Source organism: Pristiophorus japonicus, chromosome 6, assembly GCF_044704955.1.
Source record: "Pristiophorus japonicus isolate sPriJap1 chromosome 6, sPriJap1.hap1, whole genome shotgun sequence".
In the NCBI taxonomy this organism is placed as follows: domain Eukaryota; kingdom Metazoa; phylum Chordata; class Chondrichthyes; family Pristiophoridae; genus Pristiophorus; species Pristiophorus japonicus.
Window position 1 is genome coordinate 216,614,115 of NC_091982.1, and position 25,202 is coordinate 216,639,316.

The window sequence follows — 25,202 nt, forward strand, 5'->3', positions numbered from 1 at the left end:
ATCATCCCATTTCAGATTTATTCTCTCATCCGTTTTTCAGGTGAGACGTTAAACTAAGCTAAGTCTGCTCTCTCAGGTGGACATAAAAAATCCCATGGGACTATTTTGAAGAAGAGCAAGGGAGTTATCCCGTTTCCTGGCCAATATTTATCCATTAATCAACATACCAAAAATAGATTATTTGGTCATTATCACATTGCCGTTTGTGGGAGCTTGCTATGTGCAAATTGGCTGCCTGATTTCCTGCATTACAACAGTAACTATGCTTCAAAAAGTACTTCATTGGCTGTAAAGCCTTTGAGACGTCTGGTGGTGGTGAAAGGCGCTATAGAAATGCAAGTCTTTATTTCCTCTATTAATATATTAATTTAAAATATGAATACTGTATCATGTGTTAATTGGTAATTAGCAAATGTATTTTAATTATTTGTAGCATTGTTTAATGAATGGTTTCCTAACTATTTTTGAGGTAGATAAGAGATCGCAAGGAAACTACGTGACTAGTGGAGTTTTAAAAGATCGCCGTGCATTTTGCATAATGATAGTTTGAACCGTAAACGGATAAACAGTGAATAATTATAATTATGTTCGAAATGAATTTTTAATGGGTTACTGAGGCAATTGCTATGTTAAACGAAAACAAAGTAACTGTATTTGTAAATATTTCACTAACGGAACAATCTGTGCCAATATTTGCAAGGGATAAGATAAAAAGCTGAACGATAACAGATCATTTATTATTAATATTATTATTATTAACATTATAATCCTAGTTTAGAACGAATGGATAACGAAACGAGATACTACAGCTGTAACGATTTAATTGTATCTTTGTTAACCCTCGACTGGAAAGAGCAGGGGTTTACAACTGACATATCTCCAAAGCCCAACCTGTCCACAAAGAAATCAAATAACGTGAAAAAAATACAGTAAACATCGAAGTTTTGTTTAACGTACTGTACAAATCATAAAATTCCGACTATTTGTATTTAAGAAGGACCCATGGTCGTCTTGTTTAAAAATATTCTAGTTTTTTAAAATTCCAATCGATACATATTTTCAAAAATCCTCCTAGGTGAAACAAACGGCATGTTATTTCAAAATCTACGTTTTTTAACCGTATATGCTTGATTGGTGTAACTCACAGTCACTGGTCGTATTCATCCTAAATCCTGATCCAATTAAAGGGCACCTTGTCTGGAAGATCCCTTTAATTATTGGGCTGCACTTGGTTGTGCATTTTATAATCCATATTTCTCTTGGTTGCTTCAATGACAGTTTTGGCATTCGTTTTTATGCCTCTGGCTTTTAACATATTTTATCGCGCCCCTTAAAATTAGTAATATGTATTATATGTAATAACTGTCCCATCCCTTACGAATACAATGTTCCTTACAAATCTGTGCTATAAAAAGATCCACAGTATAAAGGGATACAATCAAAACCTGTACAGTTGGGATAGGGTTTTATAAAGTAAATGAAAGGGGCGGCTGGACTGGGCGTGTATACACAAACAACTAATCCTGTGTTTAGGAAGAGAGAGAAATCTGAATTCTTCTGATTAGAAGTGAAATAAAGCTTTTGAAAAATGACTGAGATTTTGTTGGAGGAAGTTGGTTACAGTAATCGGTTGCTGATTCAATCCCCAAAATGCAGAGGCCATTCTTTATCTGTAATATGGGTTAACTCTGGTCCTGGACGGGATGGTCACTGGAAATAGGATGATGCTGTTTTAAGTGCTGTTTTTAAACAACTTAAAAGGGGGAATTAATATAATAGCGAATGGCTCCTTTTAATCTTTCTTTTTGTTACGTCATTGGCTAATCATTGTGTTCTGGTATAAGAGAACAATTGTTGAGATTAAGAATCAGTAAGTGAAAGCGATGACTTTTTGCCAAAAGGAGGTTGTTTCTCTTTTGCAACCGTCTTTCTAACAAAGCGTAGTCTTAACTATCTCATCGTTTGATTGATTAAGGCTTTGAATAAAGTTCCGCGCCAGACTGACAGGGTTTTTTGAATAGCCACTTCCAAATAAAGCCCACTCGGATGGCTGTGCTTGAAGATCAGAGTGTAAAGGATGAGTTTACCGGCAGTTACCAAGTTATAAATAGAGGACTCAAGACAATAGTACCTTCTCTGAGGACAGACGGGCTTTACAACAGTCCTGGCGTCATATCCTGCTGTGGCGCTTCAGCTCTCAGCCAGACCATTTCTTTCTTTTTTGGTCCTTCCTCGGTTCTTAATACTACATATATAAACCCCAGAATATACGAAGGCTTGATTAGTCTGTGATCAGCACAGTGCCCTGTTTTTTTTTTACCTGAGAGCCTTTACATTTTCAGGTCTCCTCCTGGAAGGACTGTCCTTTATAACAATCGCCCCCCAAACACCAACTTCATTTTCCCAAAGAGCTTGGGTATAGAGGGACGAGGGCTGATTGTTGGGGAATCGCATTGCTAATAATAGTTTAGACTATCTTAGAATGATGCGTTGCCTTCAGAGGCGTTCTTGGTTTGACTCCAAATACAGAGTTTGCCCTGGAGGCAATCTGCTATAAAAAAAAATTGGTGCATATTTTTAGATCTGTGGTAGATAATGAGTGAAAGCTGTGGTGTTTTAGAAAGGCAATAGGACAGGTTGCTATTACTGCAGCAGCCGCACGTTCACTTTTTATTTTTAAATCATATTTTCAGTGATGGGAAAGGAAGATTGCGGGGATTGGCCAATCAAAACACACGTTTCCATAGAGAAGAATCTCGCCTGTTCGCCAATCAGAAGGCAGGGGTCTCGATGGAGCCAGGGGTGGAAGAACTGATAAATTCTGCAGGTCACCGTCCCATCGACTCCTGGCTGTGACCACAACAACTCCTAACCCTTGGACCACAGTTGTACCTGTCACACATACCAGAACAACACACGAAACAACATCAACACCAACTTCAGAAACTTCAACAACAACAAAAACTCAGCTAACTTTCTTTTTCCCGTCGGTTAAGTGTTTGGGGGTATCACATCTGCTGAGAAGAATTGAAGCTACTATTCAGCTTCTCCGACGGCGTCTGGCCTAAGTGGATTTACTAAAAGTGGTCATTTATTTTTATTTTTATTTTTTTGTCCCCCCCACCCCCACCCCATCCCCCTGCCCCCTTCGACAACCCACAGAAAAATCTGGGACTGAACGTGTCTAAAAATGAGCACGTTGGCTGGACCCGTCCCAAGAATGATGCGGCCAGCCCCAGGACAGAATTACCCTCGCAGCAGCGGATTCCCACTAGAAGGTGAGCTGCACATGCTTTAACTGTCGGAGTACTCTTTCGTTTTTCTAGTATGGTACTTTTTTTAAAAGAGAGAAACGAAGTCGTTTAAACGCGCATACGCAGAACCATAACTTCTCTGTGCGAGGCAACGGCAGAATATTATGAGCCATTGCAGTTTCTCAATAATGGTTTTTATATGACTGTAACTGTATTGGCCTTTTTAGGGAGCGAGCCTTTTTTAAGTTTCTAATAACTCAATAACGTGCGTTCTCCGGGTATCATGTTCAGTTTATCCAGTAAGTAGATTCTGTTACAATTTGAACATTTGTTGGTGTATGACATGCAATAGAAGCACTTTAAAGTTGATGGAGACAAACTGTGAAATCAAACAGAAACAAATCTCCTTTGTTGGTTTCAAATATCTTAAGTTTAGTTTGTTTTTGAAACCGTGTGTGTTACTCCTTAACTACATGCAGACCGCTATGTGATCAATTCCTCAGTAATCTACCGTTTTCTGTAAGTGCCCGGATTAATGAATTGATGTATTTAAATTGCAATAATGGCATCTTTTTACGTAACGGTGGGATTTTCTGCTCGTACAAAATGTTTGTGGAGAGGGAAGCTGAATATAAATTTAAATATTGCAATGACAGGGCTTGAGTAGCGTTGGTTAAAAAGATAGGAATGAACAGCTCCGAACTATTTGTTCCAAACATTATTGTACTATTTAAAATATTATTGTAAAGTGACAGCCAGGAATAGGTCTTTGCTCTTTAGTTCTGTCTTACTTGAGTATATTTCCTGCAAATGAATCCCGTAAAATATATAAACACCTCCGTTGACTGATGCGTTCTTAGCATTGATGTGATAGCTTCTGATTTCCTCTCTACTTGTCTGTGTACTAGGTTAAATTGTTACAGGTTTATTAATGCTGCAATTTTTTACTGCAAATAGTGTCGACGCCTTTAGGTCAAGGGAGAGTGAACCAGCTCGGAGGAGTTTTTATAAACGGCCGGCCTCTGCCAAATCACATCAGGCACAAGATAGTGGAAATGGCCCATCACGGCATCAGACCGTGTGTCATCTCCCGGCAGCTGAGGGTCTCCCACGGCTGTGTCTCGAAAATCCTCTGCAGATACCAAGAGACGGGCTCCATCAGACCAGGGGCCACCGGGAGCAAACCCAGGGTAAGTCGGACTCAAGCCTTGAGTCATTTGATAAAAATGTTTTACCGTATTACAACTTAGTTGATGCATGCTGCAGCGTTATGAAAAACGTTGTTCCGGTCCACCTACAACGTGTCGTGGTTGGCGCGGTTATCTGTGCGCGTTTTTCAAAGGCACCTCAAATACAGGCAAGTTAGATCGACTAAACCCACCTGAGGATTGAAGTACCATTTTTAAAACTGTAAATCAACCTCCGCATTTTCAGAATGTGCCCCATCTATATATGTGATTCCGCATACAAGTGTAATACTCACAAATGCTTGTCATAATTGAGGTGTTGCAAATAATTTATTAGTTTTATTCATTAATTTATTGCGAGTTAAATATGGCTAAAAGTTCCTGGAACATAATAATTTGACAGGCCAGTATTTTATGGCCGTATTGTTTAATTCCGTTTATCAACGTGTTTTGTTGAGGGATATATTAAAATGTGATCATCTGAAACTGGGAGCATGTTAAGCATTTTAAGGAGCCAAAAAGTCAGTATAACATAATCTCTAAAAAAAAATAATGAAGGCACCTGTAACAATGAGCTTTCGTTAACTAAAACTTAAGGGGTAGTATATTTATATATTGGATTCACAATGAGTATATTGAAAAAATAATAACATTTAACACCATTTTTCATTTAGTAACGTGTTTAAACTGGATTTATTAAATATCAGAATTATAATCGGTTTAATTTCCACCTTTCCCCCGATATGCAATATATATATTTTAAAAAGTGAACATTGTTTGATATTTTCATTATGAGGATCAAACTTATAATTTTAATGAACTTTTTGGTGGAGGATGTTGCATGCTAGAACGTATGAGATGAAGAGAAATCGTGAACAATTTAAATGTATTTCAGCAAAACTAATATAAAAGTGGATTTTCCTGATAGAGTAAACTCCACTTTGCTATACTACAGTTGACCAGGATGTTCAAAATTGAACAAAGCTCGTTTACAATGGAGAAAACGTACATTATTACTTGATTTGCAGTTTAATCTGTAATGTCGATGGTTTTGTCACAGGCAATTAAACACGCAGGTTGTAATGACCAGCGATTATCGTAATATAGACCATTAAACACAGAAATTGTACTATAGTTACACACCGCATTTTCAATAAACGTAGCTGCAAAGTTCAAGTACTGATCTGCGGTAAAGTTACCAATCATTGAAGCGTTTGCGCCAGATTTTTTTTTGTCCAATTTGACTTTTCGTTCACTGTATGTCAACTTCATAAAATCAGCAACCTCTTCTGTGTGTCTGAGAGGGGCAGTATGGCCAAATAAAAGCAAATGACATAATACATCTGGAAAGTTCACCACGCGTTTAGTTCTGTTTTACATGATGTTCTATGCAGTAGGAGTGTTCCAGGACTTGTATAAGGAATTGTTGTCCGGAATAATTGTAAATAATACATTGCTGCTTATTTCAGTTTTGCATATCCGAATATGACTGCAAATAAGAAACATGTCAGATTCGAGTGGTAATGAAACAAAGTTGTAAATAAGCCTCTTCTTTTTCTCCTGCCAAAACATATTCAATAAAGCAAATGGCAATACCAGACGTAGAAAAAAAGATCGAAGAGTACAAGAAAGAGAATCCTGGAATGTTTAGCTGGGAAATCCGGGATAAGTTATTGAAAGACGGCATGTGTGATCGAAATACCATTCCCTCAGGTTGGTTCAATATTTGTGATTTGTGTGAATTGTAAAAAAAAAATCCAAAAACATTGTAATTAACACGGAGAAATAATTACTCTTGTTTCATTAACCCCGAAATTGCCTGTAAATGTAAAATATGTCCAGCTGCACAAACTAATAAAGAAAGCAAAAAATACCTCATGGTGTTAGCAAATTATTTCAAGTAGGTTCTTGACTTCAGTGCCTCAAATTCAAAAATGCTATTTATATATTACTTTAAATTAAATGCTATTATTTCTTAAGGCTATCGGGGAACAATTTAATATGGTAATAGCAATTACAGTTTTGTAGACTTAAATCATATCCTATATATTTCACACAGAAATAAGTCATTGCAAAAATTTGAATGTGCTTTTCTCGAAGAGGTTGATCATAAAATGTAATGTTCTCCTTGAATTAATATCTTCACTTGATGTTTTTTTAAGTATCGAAAAAAGTAAAATACATTAGCGTTATTCTAAAGGAGGGATTAAATGATATACTCTGTGATGTTTTGTTGCATGAAGGTAACATCGTGCTGGCATTTAAAAGAAGTAATACATTTTGTTCATTTTTAAAACAAAATTCTTCCAAACAAGTGAGCTCAATAAGTCGTATTCTAAGGAGTAGATTCGGAAAGAAAGAAGACGAAGAAGAAGATTGTGAAAGAAAGGAATATGAAGATGGCGATAAGAAGACCAAACACAGTATAGACGGAATTCTGGCAGACAAGGGTAAGAGGTGGAATTTGTGTAATTGTATATTTTTTTTAGCAATTAAAACGTGATAATTAAATATTTGTGTCAACATTTTTTATTTTTATAGATATTAGGGAATCCCAGAGCGATGAAATATTGTATGATTTACATGTTTTGATGGAAAATACAGATTTTTGTACAAAGTTAAACAATAAAACTACTTTAACTAACGTGGAGTATGTGAATGAAAGTTCATATACCCCACACTGGGGGTAGTAACAATCACACTGTCCCTTAGACGGTTTCAACAGAATGACCACGAACACAGTTGCCTCCAGCTGTAAATGCCTTGGTGCCCTTAGCTTTGTTTTGTGGTTCTGGTATTTCCCGAAGTGAGGGAAAGTGGACGGAAGTACTGCTTTTGTTTTGCCCTGTGAGTTTTATTGAACTTGTTCAGGTGGTAAAGTTTACGCCAAGGTGTTAAAACAATTCAAAAAGTTTAGCAAAGGGCGGCGATATCAAAGTTGGATATCCAGCCTGGACAGCCCTTATCAGCACAGCAACCTGTTGATAGTTTGCCGCTTCATTGTGCGCAGACAAAGATAAAGAGATGCTTTTCAATGTTTACCATCAGACTGCAATTTCACTTCCCGGGAATGTTGTCCAGAGGACTCGGTTTAATATTGTTGCATAGGTTATCAGTATGACGGTTTCCAGTGATTATTCCAGTGACCATTTACAATGCGTCAACTCCACCACATAATCAACAGTTTGCGTCTGTTTGGAGCTTTTCAGTTCATTCTTACTGCTTTCCTGTTAAATTCAAAGACACAGAAATCACATTCAGACCGCAAGTAATATATGTAAACATTTTCCTTAGTGTTAGGAGCATGAGGCAACACACCCAATCAAATTACATTACCAATAATAACCCTCGGTACTTTCGAGGAATAGAAAACGATTTTGTGTCGATTTCAAAGCTAATCATTATGAAAAATAGTTTTTTGAAGCCATTCTTTTGTAATTACAGTATTTTACAAGATCTGTAATTTCAAATCTTCCCGTTAAATATCTAATAGCCGGTTTTCGAACTTGAAATGCAGACTGATAATGAGCACAGTTTCAAATATCCAAATCCAAATCATTGCCATAACCTTTAACACAATAACTAACATTAGATGTAATTATTTTAAATGGATCAACTATGCCGATATAAAGTTACCGCACAATTGAAAAACGTAACGATAAATGCGTTAGTTAAGGAGACAAATAAATATTTTCCGTAACGTGTGCATACCTGGACTAAATTTGTTCACTCCTTTTCAGCACGGGTTTAGATCAGAACTGGGCTTAATTAGCTGATACCGTTTCAACAAGACCTGCCAATTTGAGTTGATTCACTGCGGATTTTATTCGAATGAAGTCCTTAATTTTCTAATACTGGGAAAATATTCAATTATATATGATGAAAAACAGGAGATTTTTTTAAAAAGAAAAACGAGCTTAAAAAAGTACATTACTGTGAACGATGTATGCATCTGGTACAAACAGCAGAACGAAATAAATATTCTGATGCCGTTACAAAAACATTTAAAATCAATTCACAGTTGTAATTTTTAAAAACATCAGTTGTAGTGGCCGTTACATGAGTGTTTGATAGTCACTAACGTTGCAGTGAAACTGGAAATTCACAGTAATTGGTTAGTTTCCATCGATTGTACTTCAGGAAGTAATCGGTGAAATCCACTCAATATTTCCCTTCCATATATCCTTAGACATAGAATATCGCTGTCACTGAAAAGTACCACAAAACATTTTATTATTAACGAAACTTAACAGATTGCTTGCTTTCTTGGGAGTTAGGGTTAACCCTTTGCGAACCTAACTGCACCATCATTTCTTCGCCACATCTATCAATAACTCCAATTTTTTTTAAAGAAGAAGCCATAAGCAATGTCATGCTTCATTTATGGTTATAAAACTAGATTGTTTCTCAAAAGAAAACTAGAAAGTTGTCCAGTCCTGGTAAGGTTAGCGAATATACTTCGGGGACATTTACACAGCTTTTACGCTTTGATTTTAGCTCCGTTTAAAAATCGCAATTATCCCTTTTAACGGGTTCAAAAAAGACTTTAATTGTGATTGAAAGGTTGTCAAAAACGATCTACAACATTTGAATGTAAATGACATATCGCATATTTGACTGTGGGGCTCTTGCATAACCAATAGTGCAAGACTTAGTTGCTACAATTAAACAGAACCCCGACATACCCCATATTTCTTCCAATTATATTTTGTAACATACTTTTGATGAACGATGTGTAGACTTCAGCTATTAACCACTATTTAGTAAAACAATCTGTGCCCTAAATAACTTGCTTAAAGTCTGCTCGCTATCTACTCTACAGCACTTTTGGTAATATCTATGCGCAATGTGAAAATGACAACTCCCTGAGTATTCAGAAAAGTGGCTCCGAATGAGTGGCGCAGTCTCCATGAGACTGGTATGGAACTGGAGGCGACGGTGAAGCTGCCTGTGACCAGGTTCATGGAGCGTGAGAGTTCGTCTGTAGTCCACAGTGTTTATTGATCTGATTAATATACCATATTTGCTATTTGAATTGTCCTGGGTGTGTATTTAACGAGCTCCTTTATGAATCATAACAACAACAAAAAAAGGTATCATAGTGCCTCGTTTTAACTTGTTGGGCATTGTTGCCATTTGATTATCTTTTTTTCCCGCTAACAAAGTACCTTTTCGCAAAGACATGTTTTGTTAATCAAAACATCGAATCTATGTAAAAAAAGAGACTAGAAAACTCTTGGAAAGAGTGTATAAATTTAAGTCCTTTTTAACATTAGCCTTGCGCACAAGCTTTGACACAAAGTGTCGCTTGTTGCTGGAGTCCATAGACCTGCCCGAATTTCGCTGCAAATAGGATCTTGAGTAGACAAAAACGACCAAATGAGCTGGTCAAACATTTGTACAACTTTTCCAGCTATACAAAGAGGTCCTTGAATACACAATCCACACTTGGAGATGAACTTGGAAAACAAAGAAGCGTGAGTCCATTGAAAGTTATACTTTAGGCTTGGAGGGACAAAGCCTATGCCAGTGACAGCTTGGTCGTAACAAAAGAAGGCAACCTTTTTGTAATTCAGGGAAAAAAAGAACAGAAACCGTCCAAACAAAAGGCTGAGAAAAGACATTATGGGCTTGCAATGAGGGATGAATTATTCAGTGATCGCCAGAAGCAGCCAGTCCTTGCAGTTTTATGGACTCTCTCTCCACCGTGGAAAACTAGCCATTTTCACCTACAAAATGTTTCTTTTGCCATCTTTTTAGACGTGTAAGATGCCGACTGTCATTCAAAAAAAAATACAATTGGCACCATTCGATTGAGCGAAGGCTTTGATTTAGGGGCTGGCGTTAGGTTGGGAGGCGAGGAGAGAAAACTGCGAAGAATGCCGGCGATTTCCTATAGCAAATAGGTTAAAGCTCAGCCTTTGCAAATTACTATATTTTATTTTGCAAAAGATTGCTGTAAAAGATTAGTGCTTTTATTCTAGGACCGTCTCGTCATTTCAGCACCATTAGTTTAAAGGGGGAAAACTTGTTTTGGTAGAGAAAAAAAGCCTGCTTTGCATTCTAATCTTTTCAGCAAACAGTTTAGGTTGTAATTAACCTAAAGTCCATAAGTAAACAAACTGTCCATCCACTGGAGATTTCTCTCCCTCGCTACCGCCCCGGTAACATTTCATAGTTGCACCAGCGAGTGACAGGATTACAGGCTGGGATACTCGACCGGAGGGTGCACCAATTTGCTGCTTATAACTTGGTAATAGTTCGAGGAGGCCTCTCTATTTGCATTTAAGGGCAACATCTTGCACAAGTCTAAAGTGACTGACACACACTACTCACAAGATCAGATCAACAGATATTTGCAATTTATTAAATGCATTTAAAAGTAACGGTTGTGAAAACTTGCCTATAATTACGGAAGTTAGGTGAACTTTTTAAATATCGAAAGCCGTGATCTTGCCCGTTTTAAGTGAGATCTATAATAATTGCATCTTTGAAGATTTTTATTAATTTGAACAATTAAGAACTATAAAAAAACAGGACTCTCTTGCTAAGATCGCCTCGTGGTCGTTAATTCTTCCTGTTGGTCTTTTTTAAATATGGATGGGGCGCTGTAAATGTTTCTGTTGGTTCTCGGGGTTATATTTAATGATTTAAGAGTGTATTGAAGTGGCTGAGGTTGCCAGCTCCTATTTGAATGGGACACAGTGTTTTCGCGGAGCTCCAGGCGTGGTCAGGCTCGATTTATCCGCAATCATGCGCAGGTCCAAAATTCAATCAGAAACCCGGACCGAAGCCTCTTAAAGCTGATTAAATCGAGCCTTTTATTTCTTCTCACTTTCATCTTTCCCCGACCCGCCCCCAATTCGCCCGGGGCACAAATTCGTGAAATTTCTGTCCCCTTTTTTTCTCTGTCTCGCAGGGACCGCTGTTGGACCCAGCTAACAAGTAAAGCTGTGAGAGGGGACAAGATGAAATAAGTTTTGCGGAATGTGGGAAGTTTTGAACAAGCCGAAGCATTTTTGGTTCATGTAGTAATGGAATTCCTGACAGCTGATAACTGTGTACTGCAGACACGCGACTCCCAAACCCTATCTTAATATTTAGATGTAAAGTTACAATTACAGTGTGTTCATTGACTTGGTGTGTACGAGTGGCTGGCAGAGTAACAGAGATGGGGACTGCAAGGGAGAAGAGGGAAGGCAATTAGATTGAAAGTGTGATACCATGCAGATAAGGCCTTTTTTCTTGTAAAATACACATTAGATGACGAGACAAGCTAAGTGTTGGAAGCTACAAGTTTGAGAGTCGATGATGGGTGATTTGTACTTGCGTTGGACGGGGAGGAGGGCTGATAATCACAAGGGTCCTGCTCTACATACAAGAAGATATAAAATGCGCTGTTATGATAATTCCCTTAGGGCAGACAGTGAAACACGAGGACATGGGGCAGAGCTGCAAATTGGTACATTATTAATTTGGGGAGCCCATGTAAACCCGGTTGCAGTAAATTGAAGCCCTTCGCCGATTCTGCTCTCACATGTACACAATTCTACCGTTTATATGCAATTTTTTAACATAAAATATATTTCGTAGATACAAAAATGACAAGCTTGTTACCACTCCTCAGGCAGTTTTCCTTCGAGCCAATCACACGTGGCTGCTAATCAGCTAATCACAAAAATCACAGCAAAACAAACGAATCAAATCTGTGGTGGGAAGATAAAAAAATAAAAACAATGGCCCCAGCACATGGTCTCGTTTAGTTCAGCGGCGCAATACGTTCCTCAGATTCCAACAATGACTACAGTTTCTTAGAATATTTATGAGACCAAGTGTAAAATTTGAAATTGATAGGTATCAAACGATTCATTTTTTCAGAAAACGATAGCCTGATTTGGGATATCACGATACTAATTAAATGCACTTTCCCCTTTAATACATATTTTTGAAGAATGCTGTAAAATCAAAGCTTTTGTATTAGGAAACGAATGGCCGAAGATGTGACTTCATTTTAGATTGAACTTGGTTGCAGTACTGGGGCGTGGTTGCAGGGAATGTATTTCCGATGAGATGGTTGGAAATGATCCCAGAGCAGGGCGTTCTGTTGGGCTGGGAATTTCCTTGGAGATTCTCCCGATCGGTTGGCTGAATCCCCAAGGAAATTCCAGGCTTTGGCGTCCTCCACCAACACCACATTAGCTGGTCATTTCTCTCGTCCTGTGCAAGCTAACCGCTGTGCTTTATCTACGCAGCAACAAGTGTGATGTGAGAGATGCTATATAAATGCATGATTTTTTTTCTGGCTAGAAATGAGTGGGTATTTTAACCAAGAGACGTTCCACATATCAGCTAGTTACGGGATTATTGGAATTCAATAGGAATTCAATAATCCTACATTACAACAGTGACTACACGTCAATAAAAGTACTGCATTGACCGTAAAGCGCTTTTGGACGTCCGGTAGTTGTGGAAGGCGGTATATACATGCAAATCTTTTAACTTTGCGGAAAAAGACGATGTGACCGTATTTTCTAATACCAAAGTTATGGAATGTAATTATAAATATATTGTGATTTCCATGTAATTTTAATTACAAAATCACCCAGTACTAACCTACCCATTTAGAATATACTTAAGTTTTACTGATGACTTGGCCGCGAAAGGCAATGTGTAATTAAGCCACAGAGAGCAGAAAGTCCCAGGCTTGATTCCTGGTCTGTACTAACTGATCTCAGCTGGAATGGTGGTAGGGGTGTAATCATTGGTTTCAGCGCCTTTAGGTTATACAGAGGAAAATTAGCTAGGATTCCCACCCTTGATGGTTATCCAATAGCACTTGCTGGAGTGTGTGTGTGTGTGTGTGTGTCTGTAAACCAGGAGACGACAGGACCAGGCTTGGATGTAATGCTCTACACAGTTGAATAGGCTGCCAACACTCGCAGTGTAGGCTCACACGTGACAAATGGCCATGTGAGTGAGGCATGGTTGGGGACCAGAACCCAATCGAAGTTAGCACCTTCAGAAGAGCAGGAGGAGGAAAGGAAAAATATATTTAAGTATGTGTGTAAATGTATACCAAGGTGTTTTGGGCCCTGGTTCAAGTGTGCCAAAGCAATCCTTCTCCGCACTCTGGGTTTTACAAGTACAGTTAATTGAATTTGGCCTGTTAATTCATAAACAGAAGAAACAAGCTATGCTTGGTCCAGATTCTGAAGTGATGAGAAGTTATCAAATATTCTGAAATTCTGGGGCCAAACAAAACCTGTAGTAATTGTTTTTATTGTTCACATTAAATAGGACGGAACCTGGTGTGGATTCTATTCTGGAGTGAAATTGGTCACATAACCCTGTCTAATTACCAGCGTGAAATCTCACCCCTCCAGAGGTAGATTTCATGCTGCTATCACTCAAGAGGCACTGCAGTGTAATGCCACATGGTGATGGCATCAGTATCTTTATACCAGCAGGCATTTGATTGCAAGGGAACATTAGCAAGGCTTTGTATATCAGTGTCAATAGTTCACAACACAATGTTTTTCAAATCAGATGTTTTGCAGGTCTCGTGTTTTGAATGCACAAAATTTATAATGAAAAGAGTTTATATTCCATTTTCTGCTTTATTGTTGCAGCAAAGAACTTTAAAACAAGAATTAGAATCATATTATGTGCTATAAAATAAACTTTGTCACATTGCCATTTGTGTGAATTTCCTTAGGTAACAACATTTTGCTGGATAATTACTTGCTAGTAATTAACCACAAAATAATCATCATATAACATCATAGAGTTAATGTGAATTTCTTCACCTGGAACAAAGGAAGATACAGAGTATTCCTTTTAATTTCGTAAATGTTAAATGCAACAAAAATAAACTGCAATGCATGGATTACTGAGGTGAATGACTGCCTCATATGCACAACACAACTTGATCCATGGCACCTGCAGCAAACTTTATCACTGCTGTCCTACCGTGAGAAGCAGTGTAAATCAAACAATTTGACTTCAGGTACGAGCAAAAATTGAATATAAAGATATACAGAACGGCATCTGTTTAGGGATTAAAATATTACAATGAAAGTGATTTTACTGGATTTACTCTTTAGTGTTATAACTGCACACATAAGCAAAGGCTGAAAGATTTAGATTATTTTAAGGGACAGAGCAGAAATTATGTTGTTTGTCAGATTTTGCTGGCATGAAATATTGCATTGCTGATAGATAAACCAATCATAAATATTTCCTTAATTTTTAATCCTCAACGTATTTTAGTAATATGATCAAGATCAAACAATCTCAATGGGATCGATTCCAAAGAATATAGAACAGCTGCATGCAAGTCTTAAGACAACAAATGTTTTTTGTATAGGTCCAGAGTTGCACACTGAAATCCAGTAAATTGAATCACTTAACATGAACAGCGGTTTATACTGTACCAGTTTTAATGAGATGCACTAACATAAAGTCAGTACGCATTGATTAGAAAGGAACCGTGACCTAAAAGTTTGAATATTTCTCTGTTTTACAATGTACCTTGACTGGCACCGTGGGTATCGAATGAATGCTTTGGATTACACTGAATTGTTAAATGCTGATGTTTAGCCACTGTATGTAAGCATTAACTTTTGCTTAGGTGTGTTTATGTGACCAATCAAAAGTTCACTTTAGCTGAAGTAAAGAATTGAACAACAATACAAGGTAAGATTTTATCTGTAGTACCTCTTTTGAATATAATTGAATCCAGCAAATGATTGTGACATGAAAGTCTTGTATCTTGTATTCAGAGTGCCTGTAGCACATGGTATGGTTTTGATCAAGTGAGCCAGTAGAACAATATTGACTTCTTTGTCAAACCATACCATATTTATGAAATCTGTATGAATCAGTACAAAGTGCAATGAAAATGTTTATAGATGGCCACTGGTTGTGCCCCCAGAGAAGTCCTGCAGAGCAAATTCTGCTGATGCTGGCTGTGGTCATGCAGCTACTACATGCGGATATTTACAGCTAAGGAGGCAGGAAAGGTACTTCACAAGTGAATTCATTGGAGTTTTATGTCCCTCTTTGCCCTACAGCTGTTTTACAACCTGGAATTAAAATCTGAAAAGAAACTTTTCAGTTGCCCTGGCCAAATATTGATCAAGTACTTGTTTGTTGATGCTATTGTTGTGTGAAGAGGGGCCAGTAGCTCTGCCCCTTGTTGCTCAACTTCTATTGTCATTGCCTTTTAACAACAGGGATCAAAGCTCTATCTTTTTGGCTTACACTGATTAGAGAGTGGGAATCTTTATTGTGTCTAATGTAGGATATTGTAAATGACAAACTTCATTAACATAGGTCTTCTCAATTTAATCATTAACTTAATTGGATTTCTTTGCACACTAGTGAAAGAGTTAAGTAAAAAGGTTAAAACTGAATATACGGTTTGTATGTCCTATTTAATCTATATTCACAGTATTGAATTAATTTGAATAATAGGCTGTATTTGAATGGTAACTTCAGTAGCAAAATGTATAATTTCATATGATTTGGGGTAATTTAAATTCATTATAGAAATGCTTTATTTATAATTTAAAGTAAACCTTATCAGAACTAGTTCTCACCAAAATCATTGTGATCTAAATTGTTTGGTATAAATCCCATCTCTAGGGCACTTTTGCTGTCTTCCCTTTTTCTAAACCTTCTACCTAAAATCAACACCAGATTTGGGAAATTGCTAAGAAGGCTTTCACGACCATGCATTTAAACCATTCCTGAACTGTCTTTGAACCAAGCAAAAATCCAGAAAATAATTATAAAGGAGTAAGAAGTCTTTTCAGCTTTAATTATTCTCATCATTCCCCTTGTAAAATGATATGGTAAAAGGGTAAAGGGAACTAAAGATCAATGTACTTAAGTACACTGTACACTAATAACAAGTTGGATGTATGATTGGGATAAATCATTGATTTAACCTAAAGGTAGATTGTTGTGTTCTAGTTTGAATAACTTCACACTATAGCAGATGATTTCTTCGGGACTTTTTGATGATTATTCCATATTTTACCTTCTTTAGTAATGTCACTACCAATTATTCTGTAAATTCAGATCAAAATGGCCCACTGTCCTTAACAATCTGCCAATTATGCTGATACAAAATGTAATCAGCTCTACTTTAGATTACACATTAAACAATATTGTAGTTTAACTTTGCCCAGAATTAAATTATGCTCTGATTATTTTCCCACAGAACAGTACTTGTGTAATTTATTTTGTGACATGTAAAACTACTGGCACAATCATTCAAACTTTCACATTTTTAGTTTTGGAATGCTGATCTGGTTTCCAAATGCAGCAGCGCCACAGTGTTGTTTGTTGCATTTTTTTTGTCATGAAAATTATGCTTACAAAAGTTTTTTTCCTGCTTTGCACAATATTTTTTAAATTTCACGTTAAATACAGGTATTGTAGGTACATACACTCAGCAACTTCTGGAAATAATCCGGTGGAACTTGTGGGTGATTTTCAAAATCATGAACTTTGTGAGAAAATGAGTTGCTCTAGTTTTAACTTAACATGACTTTAGTGGGAAACCAAAGATGTATATTTAACTACCTGAGTGCTGAACATTTACTAATTCTTTAGATTTGTTGTCTTTCTTGTAAAGAAAATGTCATTCACTGCATGTTCATGATCTCTGTGGTTAAACGTTGTTCTTTGATTCATCGTGCAGTGTAACATGTTGCTCACTGAGAGTTGACATTCATGAAGATTTAGTTCAGGAAGCCAGCACAAAGTCCACAATGAACTACAAACATCCTGCTATATTTTTTATAAATATTTCCTTGTGTTTTACATTCAATCAATCTGGGAAAATGTTATGCTCAAGTATCAGAATAACATATTTTAAGTACATGAGTCAGGAATATGTAGTGAACAAAATATTTTACAAAGAAAATGTAAAAAGCAAGATATTAACAGCTATTCAGTAGTGATGTGGCTAAATACACTAGTTCTAATGAATAGAATATTACATACATGTTACACTATATGTTCTGGTAAATAGATCACATTGCAGAAGGTTCACTTCTTCACCAGAGGAGTAATATAGCAACCGTTTCTGGTGCTGTGAATTGGGATGGGTCCAAAGTTGCTGCTGGCTTCCATCTTATGTTATTTTTCAAGGTTAAAATGTGAAATTTTTGCTTTTGTGTGATGGATTGTAACTGCACAAGATACTTTAGGATCTAACTGCAGCAAATATCAAAATATAAATTACATAGCATGGCTAATTAGTCCAATAGAGCAGTGTGCAATTTTGAAAACATCTATTAAAGTCAGTCTAAATTGTGCATAGAGAGGCCAAATTTTGAAAGCAGGACCTTGCATTTTGAGTGGGAAATGCACTTGATTTTCAATGATATACTTTAATTAACTTTATAGTAATTGCCTACTCCATATTGACTCACTCCATATTTTGGAGATGAATGCACTAAATGATGGTTTAAAGATCCTAATTAAATAATTGCTGAAGGCAGAGGCACTCGAGTGGTGCAACAGTTCTGTGCCATGTGTTGTACAATGAGCTAGATCACTGTTGTGGGGCACAGGTGCTTCACATAAATAGCAAGTGCATGGTGCATGATGTAGACAGTTATAGGTTAATGCTTCACCTAGAAAATTGGCTATTCCCAGGCAAAATTCAGAGAAGTAAAATGGATTACCGATTCTCAGTGAAAGAGAAGAACGTCAATCTATTTTTGTGTACTCTGCGTCAGAATTTTATGAGCAATTTTGAAGTTCAGAATTAGCAGAAAATCAACTCTGAAATGCTTGGTGGGATAGTTAAACTTACAAAGCTGAGTGGTTTGATGCTGCATGCACTAGAATATTTTAAGTGTTTGGAATTAAATTGTCGGTATATCAGCATACAGTAAGCATGTTTATATGACATTAAACTGCCCGTTACTTTAACAAAGTAGTTAATCTCTTTTATATTAAAAAGGCTGAATCTCCTATAAAATAGCAGATATAGGAATTTTATACAGTCACGTTGAATACTTCTTATAATATTTGCAAAGCATAACTTGAAGGCAAAAGTATTAAAACAAAATTCCACTATTAGGTATCTTATTAAAACATTCTCTCTCTAAATTCCTCCTCAAATCCCTCAAGTATAATGTGCTGAGAACGTGAGCAGGTGCCCTTCTGCCAGGCCTATGCCATTATCTAACCAGTCCAAGGATGTGTGTTAGAGATTTGCTCCATCACTGCCAGGCACCTCCCCCAAGTAGCCAATCTGAGGTCAAGAACCTATTGGATGGGGACTGGGGTACAATTCACTGTTGGACCCAACTCCCATACCACTGAATCATTTTATGCTGTTCCCATCTCCCCATAACCCTTAATTTATTGGGAGAACTCATTTAAAATTTTTAGTCACTCAAAAAATCTCAAGGCTATCATTATTAAACTAAATACAATTTTAAATGAAATGAAAGAAACCCGAGAGCTGTAACAGAAAAATATATTTTGATGGCGTGCCTTATCAGTCACAGGGGAAGCCTCGCTGGCTGTCCCTTCTTGTCTGCTGCCGTATTCCATTTTATAAACTGAAAAATATGTGGAGTTGTTTTCAATTGCAGATTTCTCAAGCACAATATTTCCTAAATTGTGTTTCTCTGTGACATAACACAGTTTGCAAGTGCCTGTGCAGAGAGTCTTAGTAATTACTAAATGCTGGTACACACTTAGAAACATCATACACAAACAAACTGCAACAGCGAGTAGGAGGATGAATTTTGGAATCTGTCATTCCTCATGCTGTAAGTTTTCCACCACATTTGGACCCCGGGAGGAGGTGGGGGGAGGGCAGGGGGAAATGAGTAGATGCCCCACAGTGCAGTGAAGATAATCAGAGGGTGAGTTAACCCGAGCCAATTTTACATACTTCTTACCAGCCAGTAAAAGAGCAGCATTGGCAGAGACCTGGGAACAGATCAGTGCCGTCCTTTAAGTTGGATGGTGGGTGCATGGTGCATAGGGACTTATAGGAGGAGAGAGTATGATAAAATAAATAGAATAATAAATAAAGCATTCATTTAAATTTGTAAAACCACATAGAATTTTCAAGCAACATGAACATTTTATGTGCACATCATTAAAAGTGTCTCAATTTGTTTCCCAAGTTGTTAAGCACTCATAATTTCAGGATGTATATAACTAAGATGTTTTTGCTTTCTTTCATTGCCCCCATTCTAATGTACTCTCGCTGAGCAGCTGCCGTTAGTTGGCATCTGCAAAACCCACACCATGATCGTCAGGCATTACAAGTCCAATGTTCACCAAACTGTCAATGCCTGTTGTGATTAGCAACATGAAACGTAATGTGTTTTATTCCAACAAGAAGTGAACTCTCAAAAAATCAGCCCATAGCACCATGGCCCTTGATTTGCACCACATCATAAGGAGGGAACTACAAAATATCACAGTTGCTATAAAAATACCAGGAGAAAAAAAAATCTTTTTCTTCGCCACTAAGCCTTTCAAACAAAATTATGTCTTCAATATCCCATTGGTGTTTACTTAATTTGGAAATGGGTATAATAACGGTAACAATACGGTCCCTCACAGATCAGGGGATTGTGCTTGCAGATTGAACATAAATGCACTTCAGAAATACAAACACTCAAAAGGATAAAATATTTCTCAAAGAGAAATCTGGAAAGGGTAATTGAATAAGCTTGGATCTCTGAAATATGTCATGGTGAGTGCAGTCAACATGTCATAATTAGTTTCACTGAAGACCATTCCAACAATCTGCTTCTATTCTTCCTGCATCATTGTCCGCAGCTAGGCAAATAGCCAGAGGACAAAAGGAATCAAGTTCTGACAAAACATGAAAGAGTAAAAAGATTTAACTGCTTTTATCAAAGAAACTGAGAAGGACTTTGTGTAAATAAAGTGAATAACTTGCCATCAATATTTCAGCAATCGCTATTTTTTCATACAATATACCATTAATACATAAACAGTGGTATTTTGAAAGCTTTTTGCAATACTTATCAACTGTTGACAAGTATAAATGTTTAAAAAAATATTAGATCAATAAGCAGGTCAGTAAGAACAATGCAACAACTTTCTAACTTATCAGATCAGAGGATGTAAGGCATTATTTGTATGATGCTTTAAAACTGACTGCACTGTATCTATTGGTGCTTGACTGAGGTTACTTACTGTTAAAAATTTCCAAGTCAAAATATGTGATAGACATAAGAAATGAAAAATAAATTCAGGCATAAGTAAGAAATACATTGTAAACTGTTTCATGACAAGTACAGAATTAATATTAAGGAAAATAAATTACCAAATAAAATAGAAAGAATGGATAGAATTGGAAATAAAAAAGACACAGCAGCAAATTTAAGGAAAATGGATTTTAAAACCGTGCATTTGAAGTTGTAAGCAGGATCTTGTAATTTAAAATGCAGCCATTACCATTGTATTGACGGAAGCAGCAATATTTAGTTAATTTAGTTTATAGCAAAGATTCAGTATTGCACTTAAATACCAAGACAATAAATATAGTACTGCACTATCACATTTGTTAGATAACATATTAATTAAAATAAGGTACAGAACTAAGAAATATCTAACTTAAGCAATTCCATTGTTTTCCTGCACCTCATAGTGATAGAAAGTTGTTGTGCCATTGTGGCTTGAACAGAATAGCACTATTTCGTAGTAGTATATTTATGTTGGTTTTCTCTTGTTTGTTTACAGTACAAATTACCATTAGAGCAAAGCTTCTTCAACTCTTTCTGCCTCCCCCTTCATGAGGCCTTCAGCATGGTGACCATCCAAGCATAAAAACATGCTTATCTGCAAATGAATGGCAGCTCTATGCTTCATTAAAGCTTCTTTCTCTTTTGGCACTCGCATTGTGACCCTTTGATATTAATTCAAAGGGCAATTAATGAATGCGGCTTGTCTTTGAAGTGAGGTATTCAGGGCAGGGAATAGGATGAACCTGAGGCTGCAATGGACTATATTCATTCAGTAGCCCTTCATAAGGGGTACATCCAGTTCAGGGAGTTTTGTTTCAGCTTGTGGTTAATGTAGCGCAGCTGATTCTGTGTTTGTTAATTGCGTTATATTGGCGTTGAGTACTGGCAGTGTTGCTAGCAGCCAGTTGCACCTAGAGGTTTATTTTAATGTTTCCGCCTATTTCTAGGTTTAGAGTTCAGGTTGGGAAGTGGTTTATTTATATTTTGTAACTTATTGCACTGAATTGATTGTGCTCAATTGCATTAAGCATTGGGAGTTGCTGAATTGGTGTTGCACTGAGTTGACTAAGCGCTAATTTGGCTGCACTCAGTTAACTATATGCACTGAATTGGGATTCACTCTACTGTGACCAAATCCTTCATAAGGCAGTTTGAATTGACTAAAAGAAAATGGACAAGAGAAGGTCAAGGAGAAAGGGCTAAAGAAGCACTCTATTTGTTAGAAGTATTAGCCGAGCAAAACTCCAAATAGCAACAATATGACCACAGTTAATAGACAAGCCAGACAGAGGCATGTCAATCACTAATCTTGGAAAGCAATAGACTGTAGCTCACTGTTTTATCCAATTAGCTTGGTAAACTCAGCATCTGTGATGATAATGTGCTCATTCCAGATTGCTGAGTTTGTTAATTAATTACAAAGATAATATCCAGCGAGCTATCGACATCTTACTACCAATATATAAAAATTTTTTTCTCATATTCATTGACTTTGCCACATTAATAACATTTTAATGTTTAAGTGAAGCAGCAAAAGAAATGTTCAACTTTGAAAAGCACAGAACTTTTTCATATGAAATAATCATGTTTTGTGAGTTTTAATCAAATTTATTTATGATTATGAAAGTGGCATGGATCATATTTTCTATGAAGCTGGTAATTTAAGCCTCACTAATGTAACAATACTAACAGAGAACAGGATTAAGGTTCACTGCCAGGTTTATGGGCTTCATACCGTCTTCACACCATTATTTCTTGAGAGTAAAATACTTAGTGAAAAACTGCTATAGGATCCTACCAGCCTTTGCAGTTTCCCTGGTTACCATACAATAAGGTAAAATTACATCTATTTGCATAGAAGTACACACAAGGACACATATGTGTGTGCGATTATGTACTAATTGTGCTATACAATCAAAAAAGCTGGTTATATATAGCCATATAAGGCACAATTAGGTCATAATATTTTGATTTGTTAATTTAGTCCTCCTTCCGTCATAAGCCAATGAATGTTCAAGATAATAGATTGAATCATGATCATGCTCCACAAAAGACAAGGAAAACATTAGTACCACTGAAGTGATCAGTACATATAGAGGATTGCGTATGCTCTAAATAAATATACAGATGTATGAACATTTCAAGAAAATGAACTTTTATATTTGTACCAAGAGCTGGAGTATTTGATATCTGAAAGCAATGCACTTACATTCAGGGGTTGCGTTGATGTAGCACCAACTGAGTGGATAGCTGTGGTATCTGGAGATTGAATTGTTTTTAACTGGATTGACACAAAGATTCAAATGGATCTGATTTGGACCAGTTTGTATTAGATTTAGAAAGACATAGTCAACTCATCCCCAGTAAAGATTGGATGGACGGATGAATGGAAATACTGTGATTATGGAATTTATCAGTGCTGAGAGCTGGTCTGTTTTGAGTACAATATAAACAGACTATGCTGATCTCACCAGCATAGTAAATGGAGTAGAAGATATTTATAATATTTTCTATGTTATTTATAACTAGAACAATTAACTGTAAAGCATGGATGGGGTTATTGTGGTCAGAGCAATGTGTCTGAAAATACTTCAAGGAGGTAATCAAGAGTTGTTAGGTCTGTGTGATTAACCATAGTTGATGGCTTAAAGCACCAGCATTTTTATTGCTTTTCATTAACATCTCTACTGTCAGATCTATTTTTACATGTGTGTTAGCCAAAGGATTTCTTTGTTATATGTGGCTTCCAGGAAAAATGCACATGTCTCCAGCAAGATTCTCATTTATGATCACACACCCTTTATATAATTTTGTATTATCCAGTAATATGTAATGAATGGGTGAAAGGTGCATGTTACAACAGGACAGCACTGGCCAGATGTCAAGTCCTTGCCTGGTGTTTGATGTATATGTTAATTTCCACATCAATTTGTTGTGCAAAGAATACCAACAGTTGTGACCTGTCCTTTCCCCCATTACTGAAATATGGATATTAAATGAACTATGTAGGACTGTAGAAGTGCTTTAACATAAACTGTGAACCTAAATGTCTGAATGAGCTCTTTGTTTATAGTCAGCGATTGTTGACCTGTTCAAGTATATGAGAAAAGAAGCACTGACTGAGTCTGTGAAAAGAGGTTCTTGACCATTGCCCTCTTGTGGTCATGTGACATGGTTACTTCAGGCTGTTCACCTTTGAGAATAATTTGGAAGCAGATCCCGCAACGTATATATCAGTCTATAGATACACAGTGGATTTTAAAAACCTTCCAAATAAAACCTCTGACTGAAAGTGCGAATTTGGAGTCTGAAATGTTTATCACTCAGAAGTCAAAGGTGAAGAAATTGGGTTAAAGGGTCAACTGTTTCCCCTGTTTATTTTCCCTTTCAAGTAAAGTAAACAAAAGCAAAAAGAAATAGGGAGGAGATGAAAAGAAATGACAACATAGGTGTCTTAGCCACATTAAAATCTTTAAAGATACATTCGCAGCACCCCAGGTCTATTTATACTAAGTTTAAAAATGTTCCACGCTAACCCAACATATAATTGAAACTGCTTTTATCTTCTGACTCTTACATCCATAAGAATTATGCTTCCAACACTAATTCACTGAAGCCTTACAAAAGAGACAAAATAGCATTAAAATATCAAAATAAAAGTGTAATGTTCTTGGGTTTTAATACTTGTGTCAAGTAGAAGCAAGTTGCTCATCCAAATTGAAGGCAGGAAATCTATCAGCACAACTTTTGAAGGCATGTTTGTAACATACTGACAGGTCAAAGTTTACCATAAGGTCAATGTCTACCAGTGTTTCCCTGTTTGAGTTTTAATTAACTGACTATTTAGTTTTAAATGACAGTGAAAATAGGGCCTTGCCAAAATTTAATTCCTGAAATGTATGAGATTTCTGTCATTACAATCAACAGTTAGAACCCCGTAATCAGCAGATTCTGTGTGATAAAAGAGTGTGGGCAACAACACAATTATTTCCATAGTTATGGTGTACAAACTGTGGGGAGGCTGTTTTTGATGTTAGCACCCCAGGCCAGCATACAGAACTTTCATGGTAGATTTGCAGTTTTCACAGCAAGAGAAATATTCAGTGTTCTTACATTTAAAAAGTAAATGTTTTTACGGTTCATTAATTCACATCAGAATACAAAATCAAAGAACAAGGGGAAAAGGTTGGAATCAGTGTCATAATGAAACAGAATTCTATGGTGTCATTAAAGGGATCAGTTTTGCATGTTTTAAATAATTAAAATTCAACTTTCATATGGCCCCTAGTGGCCATAAAAATGTCCATTTTATGCTTTTCAACATGGCTTTTTCTAATTGTCCTGCTTTCTGGCATGACAAAAGCAAACTTTCCTGGGGTGGTGCCAATTGAAAATTTGTTCCTGTTTTCACACCAGTGATACATGTGTCCCAACTCCACATGTGACTATGATTGTTGCTGTGATCGTATCCATTAGGAATCATGCTTACTAAATGCTTA

The 25,202-nt window shown here is 36.7% G+C and overlaps 1 protein-coding gene across 4 annotated transcripts in view; it reads left to right on the top strand.

Annotated features, from left to right (window-relative positions):
• Positions 1-3,190: 3,190 nt before the first annotated feature.
• LOC139265382 (paired box protein Pax-3-like) overlaps positions 3,191-25,202 on the top strand; it is a 78,252-nt gene continuing 56,240 nt past the window's right edge. For 2 of the 4 annotated variants that reach the window (XM_070882359.1, XM_070882358.1), the window contains exons 1-4: positions 3,191-3,278; positions 4,212-4,444; positions 6,025-6,154; positions 6,757-6,891. In XM_070882359.1, the coding sequence (XP_070738460.1) occupies positions 3,191-3,278; positions 4,212-4,444; positions 6,025-6,154; positions 6,757-6,891 (586 nt within the window). Of the gene's footprint in view, positions 3,279-4,211; positions 4,445-6,024; positions 6,155-6,756; positions 6,892-13,212; positions 13,222-16,775; positions 16,785-25,202 lie in introns of all 4 variants that reach the window. The other 2 variants (XM_070882360.1, XM_070882361.1) reach the window with 2 other exon arrangements.